The 20,791-nt window shown below is 42.1% G+C and overlaps 1 protein-coding gene across 1 annotated transcript in view; it reads left to right on the plus strand.

The window, feature by feature from the left end:
• Nucleotides 1-5,518, plus strand: part of LOC121434805 (cilia- and flagella-associated protein 69-like) — an 88,244-nt gene extending 82,726 nt beyond the window's left edge. The window contains exon 24 of the mRNA XM_041633776.1: nucleotides 5,185-5,518. Within this exon, the coding sequence (XP_041489710.1) occupies nucleotides 5,185-5,372 (188 nt within the window). The 3' untranslated portion in view covers nucleotides 5,373-5,518. The remainder of the gene's footprint in view (nucleotides 1-5,184) is intronic.
• The last annotated feature ends 15,273 nt before the right edge of the window (nucleotides 5,519-20,791 follow it).

Raw genomic sequence — 20,791 nt, forward strand, 5'->3', positions numbered from 1 at the left:
TGTCTGGCACAGTTCCAGCCACTGTACAGTGAGTCCACCTCTCTGATAGCATCATAAACATTTCTGCTTTCGTGCTCCTCTGGATTCCTAATGGATTTGCTGTCTTGGCTTCCCTGCCTCAGGGGTGGACAGTATTTTCTTCCATGAGTCAGCTAAGACGAAATTCCAAGCTTTCCAACTGAAACGTGCACTAATCAAGTAAATAAAACTTGTGTTTTGGAATCAGAATTAGCTGGTTTGTACCCTTAAGGTCTCTGGAAATTCACCAGTTATGCATTACATTAAATGAACTGTGCATAAACCCAAATCCATGAAACAGGTTTTGAGTCTGCAGTAGTAAAATGACAAAACTGCTGACCTTAAAAATAAAAAAATAGCTGACTTCATCAGATAACTCTGCACAGAGAAAGAAAGAGAAATAGTATGTCTCCATACCCCTGCTGCTCAACACCATTTCTGGAATTCTTTCAGCTTTTTGATGTCACTGAACTGCTTTTGCCAGTCGGCGATGGCACATGCCTTTAATACCAGCATTTGGGAGGCAGAGGCAGGCTGATCTACAGTCTCATTCTGCTTCCCACCCAACTGGTATATGCAATATTCGGTTACATGAAATAATACCTGTGTGATAGTTTGAAAGAAAATGGCCCTAATAGACTCTTAGGGAGTTGCACTATTAGATGTGACCTTTTTGGAGTAGGTGTGGCCTTGCTGGAGGCAACACGTCACTGGGGGATGGGCTCTGAGGTTTCAGAAGCTCAAACTAGTAGCTCGCTCTTCCTGATGCCTGAAGGTCCAGATTTAGAACTCTCAGACCCTCTCCAGCACCACACCTGCCGGCAGTCTGTCATATTCCCCGCCTTGTTGATAATGTACGAAACCTCAGAAACTGCAAGTCAACCCCAATTAAGTGTTTTCTTTGATAAGAGTGCCATGGGCGTAGTCATAATGTCTCTTCACAGAAACAGAACCCTCACTAAAGCTACTTGTCAAGTCATATTTGAAAAGCTAAGAGGTTTGTTTTTTTTTTTCTTTTTTGTATTTCAAGACAAGATTTCTCTGTGTAGCTTTGGCTGTCCTGGACCTTGCTCTGTAAACCAGGCTGACCTCCACCTCACAGAGGTCTGCCTGCCTCTGCCACCAAACTACAAATACTGGGATTAAAGGCATGTGCCACTGCAGGTGGTCTGTTCCTTCTTTAGCCCTGAAGGTTCTTATCCTGCTGTCCGTGTATTTTCCTTATATTTGTGTATGTGTATAAACCCTTATTAAAGCCCTAGTAGTACTTCATGAGAATTTGGGATTGGTTCAAACTCAGATAATACACCCCCTTTTATTTCAAGGTTTATTCTTGAATCACGTCAAACTATCAGACATTTTTATCCAGTATTATTTTTGCTTATATTTAGTTTGATTATGCCTATATCATTTTGCACAGAGGGAAAAAATGTGTCATAATCATCAAAACACTTGAAAACAATGTTTTTCACAATGTTTTCACAATAGCCAATCAGGAAATCTATAGGGCAGATTTCTATTGGTTCTTTGTCCTGGAAAAGTGTGGAAATGTCCTAAACATCTGCTTTGGTTCTTCTTGTAAATATGAAAATCTTCAAACTGCTTTGAGTCCCTCTCATTTTGGAACTTAGAAACCTCACCAAGTTTATAGGCCTTTTTGTCAAAGATACAGGCTAGGAGTGGGCAAGGGTGAGGTGGGCAGCGGTGGGAGTGGGCAGGGGTGGGAGTGGGCAGGGGTGGGAGTGGGCAGGGGTGGGAGTGGGCAGGGGTGGGAGTGGGCAGGGGTGGATTGGGCAGGGGTGGGCAGCAATGGGAGTGGGCAGGGGTAGAGTGGGCAGGAGTGGAGTGGGCAGGGGTGGGATGGGCAGAGGGTGGAGTGGGCAGGGGTGGGGTGGGCAGCAATGGGAGTGGGCAGGGGTAGAGTGGGCAGGGGTAGAGTGGGCAGGAGTGGAGTGGGCAGTGGTGGGAGTGCGCAGAGGGTGAAGTGGGCAGGGGTGGGGTGGGCAGAGGGTGGAGTGGGCAGGGGTGGGGTGGGCAGCAATGGGAGTGGGCAGGGGTAGAGTGGGCAGGGGTAGAGTGGGCAGGAGTGGAGTGGGCAGTGCTGGGAGTGGGCAGAGGGTAGCACTAGGTATTTTCCTCTACTACTCTCTCATTTCCTGAGATCAGGCTTCTCACTGAGTCTCATTCTGTTAGGCTGGTTGTCCAGGAAGGCCCAGGGATCTTCCTGTCTCCTCTTTCCCAGTGCTGGGCTTACAAACACATGCTCCTCTGCCTGAGTATCTAATCTTAGCCCTATGTTTGCACCACAAACACTTTACCAACTGGAGCCACCTTCCAAGTCCCCAAAGTATTGACTTGGAGCATAGGATGAAGTCATTACTAGAGAAGTACTGACTTGGAGCATAGAATGAAGTCATTACTACAGAAGTACTGACTTGGAGCATAGGGTGAAGTCATTACTATACAAGTATTCACTTGGAGCATAGGGTGAAGTCATTACTATAGAAGTATTGACTTGGATCATAGGGTGAAGTCATTACTATAGAAATACTGACTTGGAGCATAGGGCGAAGTCATAACTATAGAAGTACTGACTTGGAGCATAGGGTGAAGTCATTACTATAGAAGTATTGACTTGGAGCATAGGATGAAGTCATTACTATAGAAGTACTGACTTGAAGCTTAGGATCAAGCCATTACTATAGAAGTACTGACTTGAAGCATAGGATGAAGTCATTACTATACAAGTATTGACTTGGAGCATAGGGTGAAGTCATTACTATACAAGTATTGACTTGGATCATAGGGTGAAGTCATTACTATAGAAATACTGACTTGGAGCATAGGGCGAAGTCATAACTATAGAAGTACTGACTTGGAGCATAGGGTGAAGTCATTACTATAGAAGTATTGACTTGGAGCATAGGATGAAGTCATTACTATAGAAGTACTGACTTGAAGCTTAGGATGAAGTCATTACTATAGAAGTATTGACTTGGAGCATAGGAGGAAGTCATTACTATAGAAGTATTGACTTGGAGCATAGGATGAAGTCATTACTATAGAAGTACTGACTTGAAGCATAGGGTGAAGTCATTACTATACAAGTATTGACTTGGAGCATAGGGTGAAGTCATTACTATACAAGTATTGACTTGGAGCACAGGGTGAAGTCATTACTATACAAGTATTGACTTGGATCATAGGGTGAAGTCATTACTATAGAAATACTGACTTGGAGCATAGGGCGAAGTCATAACTATAGAAGTACTGACTTGGAGCATAGGGTGAAGTCATTACTATAGAAGTATTGACTTGGAGCATAGGATGAAGTCATTACTATAGAAGTACTGACTTGAAGCATAGGGTGAAGTCATTACTATACAAGTATTGACTTGGAGCATAGGGTGAAGTCATTACTATAGAAGTATTGACTTGGAGCATAGGATGAAGTCATTACTATAGAAGTATTGACTTGAAGAAGCATAGGATCAAGTCATTACTATACAAGTATTGACTTGAAGCATAGGGTGAAGTCATTACTATAGAAGTACTGACTTGGAGCATAGGGTGAAGTCATTATTATAGAAGTACTGACTTGAAGCATAGGATCAAGCCATTACTATAGCATTGGTACTTTTCTGAAACCATTCCTCACCACGGCAATTTCCTCATCCACTGTGTGCCATTCATGGGTTTGGCACATTCCTTTAAAGCTGATACTGCTGATGGATATGGGTGTGAGTTGTAAATAATATAAAAATGACTGTGAGTATGAAAAGTGACTGACATATGCCTAGGCAAAACGCCCATCATGCTGTGCTTTGCTAAACTGTAGCTTCTTCATTTTTGTTAGTTGTTCCGTTTTTTTTTTTTTTTTGATTTTTTGAGACAGGGTTTCTCTGTAACTTTGGTGCCCATCCCGGAACTAGCTCTTGTAGACCAGGCTGGCCTCGAACTCCCAGAGATCTGCCTGCCTCTGCCTCCCGACTGCTGGGATTAAAGGCGTGCACCACCACCGCCCGGCTAGTTGTTGTTCCTTTTTGAATGTTGTGATGTTATGAATTATACCACAGGGCTGGAGAGATGTCTCAGAGGTTGAGAGCACTGAGTGCTCTCCCAGAGGATTTGGGTTCAATTCTTGGCATCCACATGGTAAGTCCCAACTGTCTGTAATCCCCATGCCAGGGGATCCAATGTGCTCTTCTAGCCTCTGCAGGCACTGCACACACACAGTGCACACACACGTGTGCACACACACACAGGAAACATGTCCATACACTTAAAAAAAAGAACTGTACCGTAAAGGTTTTAGTCTTAATAAATAAGATGAATTAGTATTGAAATGTAATTTTAGATACTGGCATTAGTTGGGGCACAGTTTTAAAGTCAATATTAGGGTACCAGACACTTTATAAAATTAATTACAACTTCACTCCACTGATTAGTTTTAAAAAATTATATTTTCATGTGAAGTAGTTCCAAAACAAAGGCAACTTGACAAAATGCTTTTTAAATAACATATTATTGACGTTACTTAAATATATGCAAATAATCCAATAACTATTAATAAAACAATTATATAGCTAGAGAAAGAAAATCACCAGATTAAGAAACTAAAAATCAGAATTTTAATTACAACAGGAGATTTGATTTGGCAAGTACTAACAGGATTCTGCTCTCAGTTGGCATCTTGCTTGAGGTATTTTTTGTGTTTTCCTTCCTAAATGTAAAACATGTTTTATAATCTAGTTCTATAGTATCAAGGAAAATTAATATTTCTTAATATAAGATTCCATTCTTCTATGCAACCCAATTGAAAATGTTTTGTTCAAAAGGCTGCAACAAGCCTGGTATTTAAGTCTTACAATATGAATACAGAGCTGTATGACTTTCTTATGAACTACTCATGGGGAAGCAATAAGATGATTTTAATGATCTAGCAATATTTATATTCCAAGATCATTTATAATCAATCACTCTCATGATTTCTAAATAATGTAAACATTATTTACTTTAATTAGAAAATTATAATTTTCTTATTCTTTTATTTTTATAATTATTATAAGAAAATAAACAAGACAAATTTGCTAGCTAGATAAATCTGAAATAACCAGAAGTACTAAATATCAAATTTTTAATAATGCCACTTCGCTATTTCCGCAGGTATACCTTCAAATCACCTCTATTCATTTTCTGTGGAAAATTATACTTGGAAGATACCACCTGTCTTCTGCCCATTCCGTGAGACCTTGAAAGTAAACAGTCTATGTACATGTCCCAGAAGTCTTGAGCTATGTTTAAGAAGATACTGTAATGCCCGGGCCGCTGAGATTTTTGCAAGAACAACATGAAATTCCAGAAGGCGTCCACATTGTGCTCTATCTTGAGTTCCTTGAGGTCTATGAGTGTCAGAGAGCATGTGTTCCAGCACTGAAGATCCACATCTTCTGTGATGCCCGCGCTAATGCTGGCAAGCACTCCCTTTTGAAACTCAAAGTTGGCGTTCGTGAGACTGAACATCATGATGCAGCCCAGGGGAAGGTAGACCCATCTCCTTACAGCAGAACCCATCCTATAGAGAGGAAAAGGAGAAGTTTAAACACACACACACACAAAAGAAAAATGCTATAGTGAATGTGTATTTGTTGGTTTTCCTCTGAGCTGATGACTCTCAGACCTTCCTTTGAAGGGATATTAGAATTCTGGCTTGACAACCAAAAGTCTGAGACTCCCTCAAATCTAGTGTATGTTTGTGCAGATGTGATGTGTATTTCATCACAGACCCTCACAGCTGCACGAAACCTTAAAAACTTGCATTCCCTCTTGCCCCCTGTAGAGATTAGTACACTCTTCAGTGATGTCTCTCCCACTGTAGAGATTAGTACACTCTTCAGTGATGTCTCTCCCCCTGTAGAGATTAGTACACTCTTCAGTGATGTCTCTCCCCCTGTAGAGATTAGTACACTCTTCAGTGATGTCTCTCCCCCTGTAGAGATTAGTACACTCTTCAGTGATGTCTCTCCCCCTGTAGAGATTAGTACACTCTTCAGTGATGTGCTCTCCTGTCTCACTGTCCAGGAGGACTAAAGTGTAACTCATTCTGTATGTGGTTATGAGAGGTTTTGTTGGGTTTTAATTGAATTATTAGAAATCTACTTACCTAATGGCATTTGATATCTCAAATATTCCTGTTTGTTTTGTTTTCCACTGAAAAATATTTGTTGAGCCCTCCTGTCTTGTGGATCCTGACTTCTCTTAAGTTGTTTGGGACTAGTTTAGAGATGAAGCTATATCCATAAAATGAGCAGAAAATAAGGTGGGTACAGGCTAGTGTGAGATGGTACAGGGTCAATTACTGCCCAGCAAATATTGCATTGTTCTATTGGCTTCTCTGCAAAGTTTCCCTGTCAGTTGGTTCCTCAGCAAATCGACCTAGAACACATGGGTAAGATCGGGGACTAACTTGCCAATAGATTGCCAATAGTTCTTCCAGACTGTGGGTTCTCTAAATGCTCTTACACACTCTGCCACCTCAACAGTCATATCAGACAGATGCGGTGAAGAACCTGGAGCCCATAACCCAAGACATCTCCTTTCTGCATGCTGCCTTTCTCCTCCCCTCATTAAAATAAACTATTTTCTTTTTAAGAAAGAAAAATTTAAACAATATTCCGGTCGTTTTACACTATAGGTAATTGTGCAGGTTGCATGCAGAGTGAGCTCACAGTGCGGGTGACAATCCTAAAATGGATGTGAGGAGTGAGTTCCAAGATTTTTCCCCTCTCCCCCGCAATTGGTTGGTGTCCCGACCAACGCCCTTTCCACCTATGGCCGCCTGGATGGGACGTAGAAGAGTAACCCTTCCCAGGAACCGGGGAACCGAGTACCTTTCGTGAATATCCGTGGCGCGTCCCAGCACGATGGTACCCGAATGTGTCTCCGGCTGCGGGACCGGTCGTGTCCGTGCAAGCTCCTGACTGGGAACCAGAGATGTCAGTGCAGGCTCAGGATGTCCCACTCCAGGAAACTGGAGGAAGGTGGAGACGGTTCTGCAAGACCCCGCAGGGGTTGGGAGTGGAGCTCTGCGCTGAGCTGGCGCCTCTGCTCTGCGCTCCTCACCAGAGACAGACTGGCAGGACCGCGCTCCTTTTCTAGACAGAGCAAGCCCACGGAGTGGATGGCCACGCCCCCTCGGGGGTCCCCGGGCCGCCACTCCTCCTGCCACTGCCTACCCGGGCTTGGCTCCACCGTGATCACATCTGTCGTTCTTTCTGGCTCCCTCATTCTGTTCTCTGAGACTCGTGTTGCCGGTAGGCAGTCATCATCCCCCGAACTATCTTCTCTCCCTAGACACCCAACGACCACGCCTGTGTCCACAGGAAAATTCTCTTAAGGCTGGAGACCTGTTAAAAATCCTAAGCCTCCCTGATGGGGTCTAACCTCCAGCTTAATCACCATTTAAATTATGAACATTAACCTGTTCACTAACTCAAGTATGACCTCGCTTGTACCTAAGCACAGTTTAACTCTGGGAACGGTGTTCTGCAGCCTTCAGTAGAAGGAAGACTTCAGAAAGTCTCTTTTATGGTATGCCTGCGGTTTTAATGCCTATGGTTCCAGCCTTGGGGCATCGCTAGCACAATCATGGGAGGTTATGCCTGTTTCCTATGCTCAAACTCCATGACAATATCAACGGGATGGGATAGAAAATAAAGCCAAAATCCGATTTATCCATTGTTCCCTTTAGGCAGGTCTCCTTTGCACGCAACTTTTTGAGCTAGGATGGAGGTGAATTCACTGTCCCTTCCGCTACACTAAAAAGACGTCCTCATCAAGTAAAAGTATTAGCAGTTCTTTCCTGGTCTCCTCCTCACATGCGTGGAGGTTTAGCACGGCTAACCGTTCGTGTGTTGATCTTAAATCCTTCCTGCATCCCTTCTGCCTCCAGGACCAACTCCTACATAAAACAGAGTTGATAAAAAGGGAATATTTGTTACCAGAGTTTCTAGGACTCATACAAATCCATCTCACGCCAATATATTTCTCCAGTGTTTCGGGTGTCTCAGTCCACAACTATTCACGGGCTCTCAAAATAGACAGATCAAAAGTTTGCTATATAATACCTCATCTAAAATCTGAAGTTTGTACTCTTCCATGGAATTCTCTCACTAACCGAAACTGCTGTCCGATTTCACATGATTCTACACACACACGCACACACACAGTGCCTTAAGGAAGCAATTTCTTGTACTTTCCAATTAATGTTAGCTATTTACTAGTTTCTTCTAAAATGAGTTAGCTATTATTTATGCTAAATAACCATGAAATCCTATATCTTTGTTAAAATAACATTCCAAAATTACTATACCTATGTGTAGATATTGCAAATGTTTTATAGAATAGCCATAAAACATAAGAGGCAGGCAACAGATGGTGTTCCCCTTTCCAGTTCTTTTCCTTGATTGTTTCACTCCCCTTATATCACTACAAAATACTTGAAATATAAACTATTGCAAAATATATATGACAACAGTGGCTTTTTCAATAAATGAAGCTGGGGCTTGGTGATCCACAGAAAATAAAATTTAATTTAGGTTACTTCCCCATAATATCACCAAATTCAATCCCAGGGATATTAAAAATTAAAATGTAAAAAATGAAATTTCATAACTTTAAGACTTGAGAATATCTTTATGATTTGAAGTTGGGGAATATTTTTAATGGTAAAGATAAAAGAAAGTAGTGTTTAACTAATTTAGAATTACTGTTATGATACTGAAATAAATATAAAAAGTAGGGCTTGGGTTGTAGTTCAGAATACTTACCTACCATGCCTTAGGCCATGGGCTCAATTTCTAATACCTCCCCCAAAATTCAAAACAAAGATTTTTTTAATTATAAATAATAGGATGTTTCATCATATATAATCACAAGGCACTTGTAATTAGGAGCCAAAACAAGAACTTTCTGTGGAATCAACAAGAAAAAGGTAAATGTCCCAATAGAAATCTATGATCTCTATGTTTGCTCACTTGTTTTGCTTTTTGAGACAGGGTTTCTCTGTGTAGCCATGGCTGTCCTGAGACTCAAAGGCATGGGCTACCTCTGCCCATCTTGAAATCTGAGGTTTTAAAGAGACATTTCTCAGATAACACACACACACAAAAAAAAATGAACACAGAAGCAAGTAAGTACAAATTAAAAGTACAATGGGATATTAATTCATATCTAGCAGATAAAATACTTAGTAAGTCTTAGAATATCAAGTGATGGTGAGCAAGCAAGTATATTAAAGTTCTCCAAAGAACCAGAACGCACGCGCACACACACAAAGATATAAACGTGAATAACTGAGTCATGCATTGTGGAGCTAGAAGTTCAGGACAGCTGGCGGTAGAGTTCCAGCCTGACTCCTAAGGCCTGAGAGCTAGAAGAGCACTAAAGACCCAGCGCACGAGGTCAGGAAGAAAGCCAACTCCCTTTCTCCGTTTCTTTGTTCTGTCAGGCCCTTGGTGGCTTAGGTGATGCCCGTTCAACTGACTGGAACAGTAAGGCAATCTGCTTTATTCAATTTGCCATTTTAAAGACTAATCCATTCAAAATGAAACTCACAGACTCACAGACTCACCCAGAAACGTTTACCAAATTCTTGGACAACTCATGGTCAAGTTCACACATGTAACCCGCTTCATGAAGTACTAGGGATGCTGTAGATTACATATATTAGACCATAATTGGCACTTTAATCTAAGTCATAGCAAGCACATGATCATTTATTGTCTTGAAAACCTAAACATTCTGCAATACATTTTGATCAAAGCCATCTCCATTTTTCTCCTCCAATTTCTCCTCTAACCCCAACAGTATCTCTCTCCCAACTTCATGTTGCTCTTTCTTAAAATTCACTGAATTGCACTTGGTGTGCATGGGTATCTAAGCCCCCCAAAGGCTGCATTCTGGAAGACTTTCTTTCCCCCAGAAGCCATCAGCGGTCAGTAGCTCCTCAGTTAGTGGTGGAACTTCATGAACCACTCCTCCACACAGACAGGGGTTTAGGCTGACTTGATATTTGTACAGGTCTTGAGCCTGCGATTATACATGTTGCTAGTTCATGTGTGCCATGGTACTCACTGTCGTGTCTGGTACACTGTTTTGCTGCAGATGCCCACTGCTGTTGGCTCTTATGATCTTTCCTCCTACCCATCCCGTGATGTAGTGATCCCATGTAGAGTTGAACATTCTATATTTTCTTAATTTTCTGTAGATTGAGTAGTTGTGCACCTCTGTATTAATCACTCTATTGTGAAAAGAAGCTTCCCTGGTGAGGGAAATGTACTAATCTTTGAGATTAAAGATGAAAACTTAAGGAGCAGTGTATTACTGTGTCCATTTAGCAAACTAACAGCAGTAGGTTCTCTCCCAGGGCTTAGGGCTTACCCAGCCCCACGGTTTTGGCCCCGTTAACAGCATCAAGACTGAGTTCTGCCTTCTGGTGTGGGCTTTAAAGCCAATCAGAAAGTGGTCACCTGTGGTATCTTTATGTTTATGGCTCCAAATTTGTATATGTTAATTACATTCTTTCTCAAGATGTGTAAGACAGCATAAGAATGACATCTTTCCATGGTAGGAAGAGAGTGCTTGGTGTCTGGCTGCACTTACAGGAGGTGGGGAGCAAAGACCCCCTTCCAGCATATCTGCTTCGGATGGCACTGACGAACACAGAAGAGGGAGAAGAAGATGGCAGGTCAAAATGGTGAATTCATGTGCTGTATGATAGCTGACCCTTAGCCTTCTGCAATTTCTGAAAACTGCCTAGAAATATAACTAGATTTGAGGTGATTTTCTTTTGATGAAACACGCATTGCTGCCAGAAGGTGTACATTGACAACAGAAAGTCTAGATGACTGGAGGCACTGTGCTCAACTTTAGGAAAACCCTGAACGGCAACCGGGATCAATGAAGGAAGAAGATCAAGACCAATCTGCTTGGACAGTCTCCAGAGAAGGACAACGGAATGCAATTGGCCCATTAGATTGCTGTGAGGCCAAACATTTTAGAAATTCCCCCAGCACTTGGAGAACTGGGTACAAATGATCTGGCCAAATGGAGTACAATGGCAAAACCCAAAAGCACACAACACATCCCGAAATGGCCATTAAGACTGTTTTGGTAATGTGCATTTGTAATCCCACCACTAGGGAAACTGAGGCAAAAGAATTAGTACTTGTAGGACACCATGAGCTACATACATGTAGTGAGGTCCTCTCTCTCTCTCAAAAAGGGGGAAGGCATAGTAAAGCCTGCACGAGTTTAGACTTTAGGGTTGATTGTTCATAAAGCCAAATGTACTAATAACTAACAGAGTCTTCTTATTGACCATTTTAATCAAAAATTAACCCTCTAGGAGCTGAAGAGAAGAATCAGCATTTAAGAGCATCGCTACTCTTCTGAAGGCCCGAGGTTTCCCCAATATAACAATTCTGCACCGGCCAGAGAGGGCTTCCCCAGCAGAGCTGTTAGAGCTGGGTTCTGGTGCTCCAGAGTGTAGCAACTCTGTTCTGCTAAGGCAAGGTTTCCTCAGCGAAAAACGTTACAATTCAGATCTGCTCTGCTCCATCTCTGCTCTGGCAAAAGAAGGTCATTCAAGAGAGTTAATGGAAGAAAAGAATCCAGGAGAGTGACTTCCTCTACCTGCAAACCAAACAGGTATAGGGCTTCCAGAGGGCTTCATAGGGGCGGGGTTTTCCCAGGGAGGAGAAGGATTGGTTAGTTTTCCCTGCTCAGGGATTGGTTAGTTTAGCAGGTCAGGGACAGAGATGGCCCTGATTTTAGAGCCATTTTTTTTTTCTCTCTCACTATCCTTTTAAAGCTTTTGGGCTCTAGTTTTGGGACCAGGGTGTATTTTTTTCCCTAGGGACAAAGTGTGTTCTTTGGCACTGTTTTCAGAGTCAGGGCATGTTTCTTTGGTTCTGGGTTCAGGGCTAAATTATTTCTTTCACTTGCTTAGGTCTCGGAGCCAGGGTATGTTTCTGATGTCAGGGCTCTAATTTCAGGGCCAGGGTGGATTTCTTGGCTGGCACCTTTCCCCTACGACCTACAACTTTAACTCTAGGGACTTCAGTGCCTTCTTCCAGTCTCTATGGATAGCCCCCCCCCAACACACACACACACACACACACACACACACACACAAATAATAAATGAAAATAAGTCCTTTTTAAAAATCCTATAAGCAAGCGTGTTTTTCAAGCCATTCATTATTTTTATTAAAATTACTTTCAGCAGAAGTAAAGTATTCCTCATGATCATTTTGTTCCCAGTCCATTTCCAGTGTCCTCACACTTCATTCCCAAATTAGATCAAGAGTATCTGTCCCTTCCCCTTTGTCACTTTAGGTCCTGACTCCACCCCAAGGTCCCTTTCACAAAAGTCAGGCTTGATGGTATAATTAGGTGCCCGTCTTCACTAAGTCTGTGTGCTGATTGTTTGCACATTACTATGCGCCATTTCCCATCGAGATCATTGATCAAAAATTACACTTATTAGAGACTTTTCTAGTAATTGTCATACACTATGAAGAGCACTCAGGTATTTCTAGCTGGTTTTTCTGTCTGTGCTGGAAAGTTTCAGCTTCTTAGGAACTTTGCAGCATCTCAACAGCCAGAGTCCTTGAGTGCTTCCGAACCCTCCTGCTGACTATAGAGAGTTTCTGATTTAATCAAGACAATCGCCTGCTCGCTTGTCCCCCGGCTTTTTCACCTCCAGGTGCTCCCTCGAAGTTTTGTTCATCCTGCCTCTGCTTTGCACAGCACGCTCCCACAGGAATTACTGCCATCATCGCTGCCCACAGAGTCCAGAAGAGCCCTCCACACACAGTGGGGGCAGGATGACTGCATAATCGTGCTGAATACCTACAAGAAGAATAATTTCTCAAGCTATTGACTTTCTGACTCATTATAATGAAAGACATTAATTTTAAACATCCACACCTCCAATTCCCTCTGTTAATCCTTAATTACAATGTATTGATCAAAGTGTAATTCAATGACCTTGCTGGTAAAGAGAGCAGGAAATGAGGCCGAAACAAGTAGGGACCTTGTAGAGGCAAAAAATGTCCCTTGTCTGATAATTGAGGGGAAAACAGCACTATTTTTCCAGGAACATAGGAGAGGATGATGAACAGAATACTGACTCTGAGACAAGAGAAAACGTTCAGGACAATGGTAAGAAAAGATTTTCAATTCCTGCTTCTTCAAAGGGGAGGAGAAAGAGAAGAAGAGGATGAGAAAAAGGAAGAAGAGAAGAGGAGGAGGAAGAAGATCATTAGTATAAAATACTTTGTCATTATTTTTTACAGGGAAGGAAAGAAAAGGAGATTTTATTAGGATATAACAATTGAAATATTAAACACTTACAAACATTGTAGGTGATAATAGCCTTATGTGGCGGTCAAGGCTCTCTAAAGGAACAGAGCTGATAGAATAAGGAGCTAGATCAGACTGGTTTCCTTGATATGGTCTGGGTAGCCCAACAGTGACTGCCTCATTCCACAGAAGCCAAGAACTTGGTAGTTGCTTTGTCAACAAGGCTGAATGTCTCCTCAAGGCCTGGAGAGCTGCTGGTTTTCAATCTACTTTAAGCTCAAAGAGCTGGTTCTACTATCAACGAAGGAATGCCATAGCAACAGGACAGATAAACTTGCTAGCAAGAACAAAGGCAAGCAGACAAAAGGAAGAGTTTCCATCTTCCCTGTTTGTTAGTATGGCCTGCCGCCAGAAGCTGCTACCCATATCTAGGGTGAGTCTACGTCGCTGCCAATAATATGAAGAAAGGTCCTCATAGAAGTGCCCAGCAACTTCAGATTGAGTTGATTTCAGATGCAGTCAAATTGACAACCAAGATTAGCCACCACGTTGTCGTGTGGATACAATTCTTTGTTATTCTAAACTTATATGGAACTTTTGGATGCCCATGAATGGAATGGGAGATTTGTGTGTAGACTTCCATGGGCTCGGGTGGGGAACACGCACAACGTTTATTATGTTGTTGGTTGCATCTGAAAGCTGGATCTGAAAAAAGGAATTGAAGCAGACGATGTTTTCTCTTCTGCCTTTCTCCTTTCATTCATTCATTTTTGACTTTTTTAAGTTTACTTTTTTTTTAATTTTATATGCATAGGTGGTTGGTCTGCATGTTTAGATGTAAACATGAATGTGACTTTGGTACCCATAGACACAAGGAGGAAGAGCTAGATCCCTTGAAATGAAGTTAGAAATAATTGTGAGCCACCATGTGGGTGCTGGAAAATCAAACCGAGGCTCCATGAAAAAGCAGCCAGTGTTCTTAAACTCTGATCATCTCTTTAAACCCTTTTTATTTGTTTTTATTATATGAAAGTAAGCATAACATTAAGCATTGAATTTTTATTAACTAACAGCACATACATTGTAATTAATTATTGTAGACTCATATGCCTAGAACTTCACTCCTCTGTGCTTTGGTACCCATCACCTACCTTCTCAGTATCCCCTAGCTCCTCTGCCCTTCCCAGCTTCTTCCTAAAAAGAAGGACTTTTGTTCTTCACTCCATGTCTGTGCAATCAGGTTTAAATCCCACGACGAAGTGAGGAATGTGGTACTTGTCTTTCTGTGCCTTGTTTGTTCCAGTTGACATGATGTCCCCTGGTCCCACCCGTGTCCCAGCAACCACTTTAATAAAGTGCTGGACTGGATGAATCATAGCTTTGATTCAGCGGCAATTCCTTGTAACTAAAAAAATAAAAGAAGTCATGATTACTCAATTTTATGTCCTATCTATTTCTATTCCTCCTGTAGCCTTTTGTATCTGGACTGACGGTATGTTTTATATGTAATCTTTGCCTTTTTGTTGTACCATTGGAGTATCTTAGGAGGAAGCAATGCAAAACTGAGGTGGATGTTGGCTTTTCTCTTCTGTGCCCTCTAAGTCACCATCGTGGATTTGTAGCTCATCTTTTCTGAAGAGGCCCCTTCAGCTAATAACCCAGCATTACTCCTTTGATAAACAACCATCTTTCATCTAGGATAGGATTTCCTATTTGGCATAGAGGAATTGACATTAATAACATTTGAAGATGACATTTCTGTGAGATATGATCTCACTGATGAGCAGGTATAGTCATTCTTGACATTGAGGTAATTCATGCAGCTGGAAAAGAAGTCTAAAGTTACATTAATGGCACACAAGGACAGTTCTTACAGTGTGAGACCAACCCTTGGAGGTTTATTTGGAGGGTTATTGCTTCATTTCCATTTCAAAAGAAAAAAGAGCTGGGGGATATCGTTTTCAAATACATATTATTTTAATAAAATTGAAAAGAGAAAAAATTTAATACCTTTTCTAGCCTTTACCCATACTAAATTATTAAGAAAAGATAAATGATAAGTTTTTGATGTCTCAGAGAAGCAAAAAAAGAAGGTGTGATATGGGATTCCCCTCTGTAGGCTGTGAATATGTTTTATTACCATTGGTTGATAAAGAAGCTGCTTTGGCCTATAGCAGGGCAGAATAGAGCTAGGCAGGAAAGCAAAACTGAATGCAGGGAGAAAGACAATGGAGTTCGAGAGATGCTGCCATGTGGCTGCTGAAGGAAACAGATGCTGGAACCTTACTGGAAAGCCACAGTCTCGTGACACACAGATGAATAGAAATGGGATAATTAAAGATGTAAGAGTTAGTTGATAAGAAGCCTGAGCTAATAGGCCAAACAGTGTTGTAATTAATATAGTTTCTGTTTGATTATTCAGGTCTGGGTAACGTGGAAACAAATGAGTAGTCTCTGCCTACAAATGTGTATTTTAGTAAAACTTAATTTTAGCCTCTAACTTCACATTTTCCCAAACAAGAATTTTCACAGTCACTGAATGCCAAATTCCAGATGGCACATCAAGCGAAGTGTCTAAGTAGATGTTTCAAACTAAAACAATGTGTGAAAAGTGAACTCGGGTTTATAAATGATTACCACCTTCTTAGGGCTCTCAGGTCCTCCACGCCTAAAGCCGAGGAGGATGTGAACTAGATCCCTCCAAGTGTCATACAACAGGTTGGAGAGCAGAGGCAGCCTAAATCCAGCCAAATGCCTGTCTGTCTGCCAGGATAGCCAAGATGAGAGGCCCCAGGAATGGGACAAGCACTCAAAACACCACCCATGAGAGACTTAGCTTCAACATGAAAATCCCAGAAACTCAAACCTAGTCTACTAGCGACAAACCCAAACATAAATTTTCTTTTATGTTTCAAATCTGCATTGTCCTCAAGCTGATATTAATATGTTTGCACTTTGAATCAGGGATAACTAAGGAGAAGTCAAGATGTACCTTTAAGCTATTATTGGTTATTATATAAGAAGCAACACTTTTTAATTTTTATGATTTCTGGTAAATAAGAGTGAAGTTTAAACCCATTAGGGGAAAGTTTTATGGAAACATTTCCATAAAAGAAGTGCAATCTCAGATATGAGAGGCTAACATAAGCCAACTGCATTTAAAAAAAAATCAGCGTTTAGAACACTCAGAAATAGTAATACTAGTAGGGAAAAGGGAGAAATGAGAGAAAGGGGATCATGAAAGAAAATAAAACATGAACAGGAATCCTCTGAGGCCTTATCAGAAACAGGAATTCATAGCAAGGAACTTGTCTTGTAGAACAAAGAAAAAACTTGGTGAGGAGTGAGATTCTGGATGCAACATAAAGCAACTGAGTCAGAATCATCATCATCATCATCATCATCATTATCATCATCATCATCATCATCATCATCATCATCATCACCATCAAATGTAAGTACAACCCAAACCCCCAGATCTTAAAAGACTTAATCAAGATGCTACATTCCACCCCCAGATTCAGAATGAAACGTGAGTCAAACACAGGTTAGAGCTGTAGACTTTCCAGACTGCTTACTCTCTAAAGCCGGTGCCAAGAAAATATTATTTTGCTCATTTAATAAACCTAAAAAATATGACCTGGAAAGTAGTATGTCAAAGGAAGAATTATGCTCGGCGTGTTTTCAAATGGTCAGTCGAATCTCCAACTTTCTTAGCGAGTGGATCTTGAAATGATGAGCTTTGCAGCCTCCCAGTCAAATGGTCAGTCGAATCTCCAACTTTCTTAGCGAGTGGATCTTGAAATGATGAGCTTTGCAGCCTCCCAGTGGACTGACGCACTGAATCTACACAGTGTCTCAAAGCTGTGTAGTCTCTGCGCACTTAAAACGTCTTAGGGGCGCTCATCATCTGGAAGTGAGCACTCGAATTCAGTGGCAGAGGAAACCCAGCAGAAGGATTTAAGGGAATAATAGGGGGCAAGAGATTTCCAATCAGGTCTCCCGGGTTGTAGCTTAGTGGGTGTAAAGTTTCACAGAGACGGGCTGTACATCCATCCTTCTTCATTGCCGTCTACAAACGTGTATCCCTTACTAAACACAGGCAGAGACTTTCTGTTGCTCAATTCCTGATCCCTGCTGGAGTCATTAGCCACCTTCTAACACTCTATTGTGATGGAAGGCTGACACCCAGGCTAAATTTTAAAATTCTGTGGAGTTTCCTTCATGTTTTCTTACATACTAAGGCTTGTACTTATTTTTTTCTTAATAAGAATTATATAAAAGATTTCTATGTTGGGTGATTGTAGTGGTATATATTTTGTAATCTGATAAATAAATCTTGCCCGAATACCAGAGGCAAAGCTAAAGTCACTAGAGGTCAGGCAATGGTGACACACACCTTTACTCCCAGGATTTGGGAGACAGAGTCAGATGGATCTCTGTAAGTTCAAGGCCACCCTGGGCTACACAAAATCAATGCAGAAATAAATTGAAGTGATGGTGGCCTACACCTTCAATCCCAGTACTAGGGAGTCATACGCCCTAAATCCCAGCACTAGAGGTAATATAAAATGGGAAGAGAGAGAGGCGTGAGCTGCTTAGTCTGCTTAGCCTGCAGTCACCCAGCCTTGGTAGAGGTAAGACTTCTTTAGGGACTTGGCTGTTTTGCTTTTCTGGTTTGGGGGTTGAACCCCAGTATCTATCTCTGGGTTTTCATTATCCATGCTACAGGTGGTGGTGGTGCAAACCTGTACTTCTAGTGCTCAAGGATTCAAATGATTTCATATTAAGTTTTCAGACGCCCAGTTTACAGTATTTCCTGGACTCACAACGTTCGAACAGCATCCAACAGAGGCTATTTACTGTGCTGCTCTGGCAGGTCTTAAAGATAAAGCTGTGAGAGTCAGCGTTATAGCGATCATCTTTCTTTTAAATAAATTAACAACCAGCAAGAAACATCCAGTTTCTGCTGAGCCCAGGGCCTGAGTCACGTAAACCTTGTTAGGTTCACTTGTACAAGTGCAACCCAAAGTACTATAGACAAGTGGTGGGAATCGAATACAGAGTGGGTAGGGAAACAACAGAAGATTGGTAGAGGCAATCCACAAATTTGGAAACCAAGTCAAACAACTTCAATGTCAATTGGCTAATAAAATTACACAATGTACACTTGATTCTAATTATATTTGTCCATGTTTTGAAATATATCCATTCTAAAGTGTTAGTTAGATTAAATACATGTCCAGTAATTGAACCCGAGACAGGTAAAGGTCAGGGCAAATAAAGTTTGTGCTATGGCTAGGATGTATCTAAACAGTCATGTGCATGTCCAGCAGGTGCAAGAAATTGATTCTCAACAAATAAGAACTTGGAAGTTTTATTAATGATACTATACCCAAGCTCATTTTTTTAAAGATTTGTTTATTTTTATTTTATGTATATGGGTGCTTTGCCTACATGTATATCTGTGCACCACATGTGTTCAGTTTCTAAAGAGGGGCTTGGGTCCCTTGGAAGAATTACACTTATGGTTGTAGTTGTCATGTGGGCACTGAGAACTGTAGAGCAGCAAGTGCTCTCAACTGCTAACTCATTTCTCCAGCCCCTTGTTCCTTGCTTTTCTGAGACAGGGTCTCATTATATGGTTTAGGAAAGCCTTGAATTCATTTTGTAGCCCAATGCTCCAGCGTTAGCCTCCCAAGTGCTGGGATAACAAGCACACACCACTATGTCCAGCCTATTTTTTTTTCCATTTTGATGGTGACCTAATATATTCACATTAGGACATGCCAGACAAATTTGGACTGTCTTTTCAATTTTCTTGTAAATTATAAAATATTGCAAAATGGTAGTTTTAAACGCAGTCAAAATCCATGGCTGTAGCAGTCTGGGAGGCAAGCTTGCTGCTGTTCTTTAGCTAAACTGGCACGGCATCAAGCTAATGCTACTCCCAGCATTAATCAGAGTAGCCTCTCTCTGCAGTCATGCAGTGACTGAAGTCTCGTGGCTGCTCAAGGTGCTGAGACTCAGTGAGTGTTGAATGCCCAGCTCTAAACAGAACATTTATGTGGCCTATGCTAAGGCTCAGGAATCATAGTGGGAGGGGCTAGAAAGAATGTAAGACCTGGAAGACACGGGGAAGGACTAGGAGATTCTGTCTTCTGGGCATGGCAGCACCATGGCAAACAGGACCTCCGTGATTGCCTGCAATGGGTCTATTAATCAATCATGGTCAGAAAGCTGAGGAATCAGGGCTTGCGGGGCACTATGCCTCCTTGAACTACTGAGGCTACTAATGATGAATTCTGTCATTGTCTTCAGTGTGTACCCATGAGGAAGACTCAGGCTCAATACATAGCTGCAAAGCCATTGTCACAGGAAATTGTGATGAAACTCAGTGGGTCTCAAAGGATCATAGGAGGGACACGACTGTGGGAGATTCCTGTAGCAAAGAGGCAACTGGTGTGCAAAGTACGTAAGAGGGGGTGAAAGGTCACAATAATCAGAATGCACTCTTTATATATGTATACTTGGTGATTTTGCACAAGAAGACTTTTTGTTTGCTTGTTTTAAAATCAGTTGGTCTGGTGAAAATCCTCTTTTTCCACAGATTAGGACTTGCTCCCTTCCTAATGAATAATTTGGGACTCAAGACTGCCCCCTTTTCTAACCTAGGGCTCAGGCATGTAGCAGACTGCCTAACTTTCTAATTTTCAGTGGCAAACCTTTGCCAGGTGCCAGCTAGAGGAGAGGCCTGGAGGCACGGGGCCTTCTGCTATGTATCACTTAACACCTCACACTGAACACAGAACTTAACAATTTCTTACAGTTCCTCACCGCTGCAGCACCCTGGCGGGTGACCTTGAGAGAGTCACAGGCCGCCGGGGCGGATTCTAAACCTGATAAATCTCGTGAGGGAAAATCAGGAGGGAGCAGTGTGGGGAGACCCCTCTAGTATGGCCTGGCCACATTCTGTCACTGAGAGCGCCTGGAGGAGGTGAAGGCGGCTGATACCCAACCTCTTCCCAAACTAAGGAACGGTAATCTCCTGATCTCACATGATGACAGTTCCAGGTTGGGGTTTTTGGTTTGTCGCCACCACACACAGGATTCTCCTTACAGACTAAGATCTTCGCCCTTCTTCCACTACGTCTGGATCACAAGTCTTTAGTGACTGGTTCCTGAGGTTCACCTTCGGTTACAGATCACTCTGCAGGGTCTTCGTGTCCTTCACACGTTTGGCTTTTCCAGTGAGAGAGAATTCTGGCCCCTCACAGTCTCCTCGGCGACCCTAACACTTTGTGTGAGTCAGGCCAGTCTCAGGTTCCCACCCTGCGCCCTCCCGTCCCCTTTTCCCCCACCCGGGGACGCGCACCCCGCCCCGCGCACGCGCCGGCCCGCCACGG

Source organism: Microtus oregoni, unplaced genomic scaffold, assembly GCF_018167655.1.
Source record: "Microtus oregoni isolate MIOR12 unplaced genomic scaffold, Mior012 000044F_ref0000062, whole genome shotgun sequence".
NCBI lineage: Eukaryota > Metazoa > Chordata > Mammalia > Rodentia > Cricetidae > Microtus > Microtus oregoni.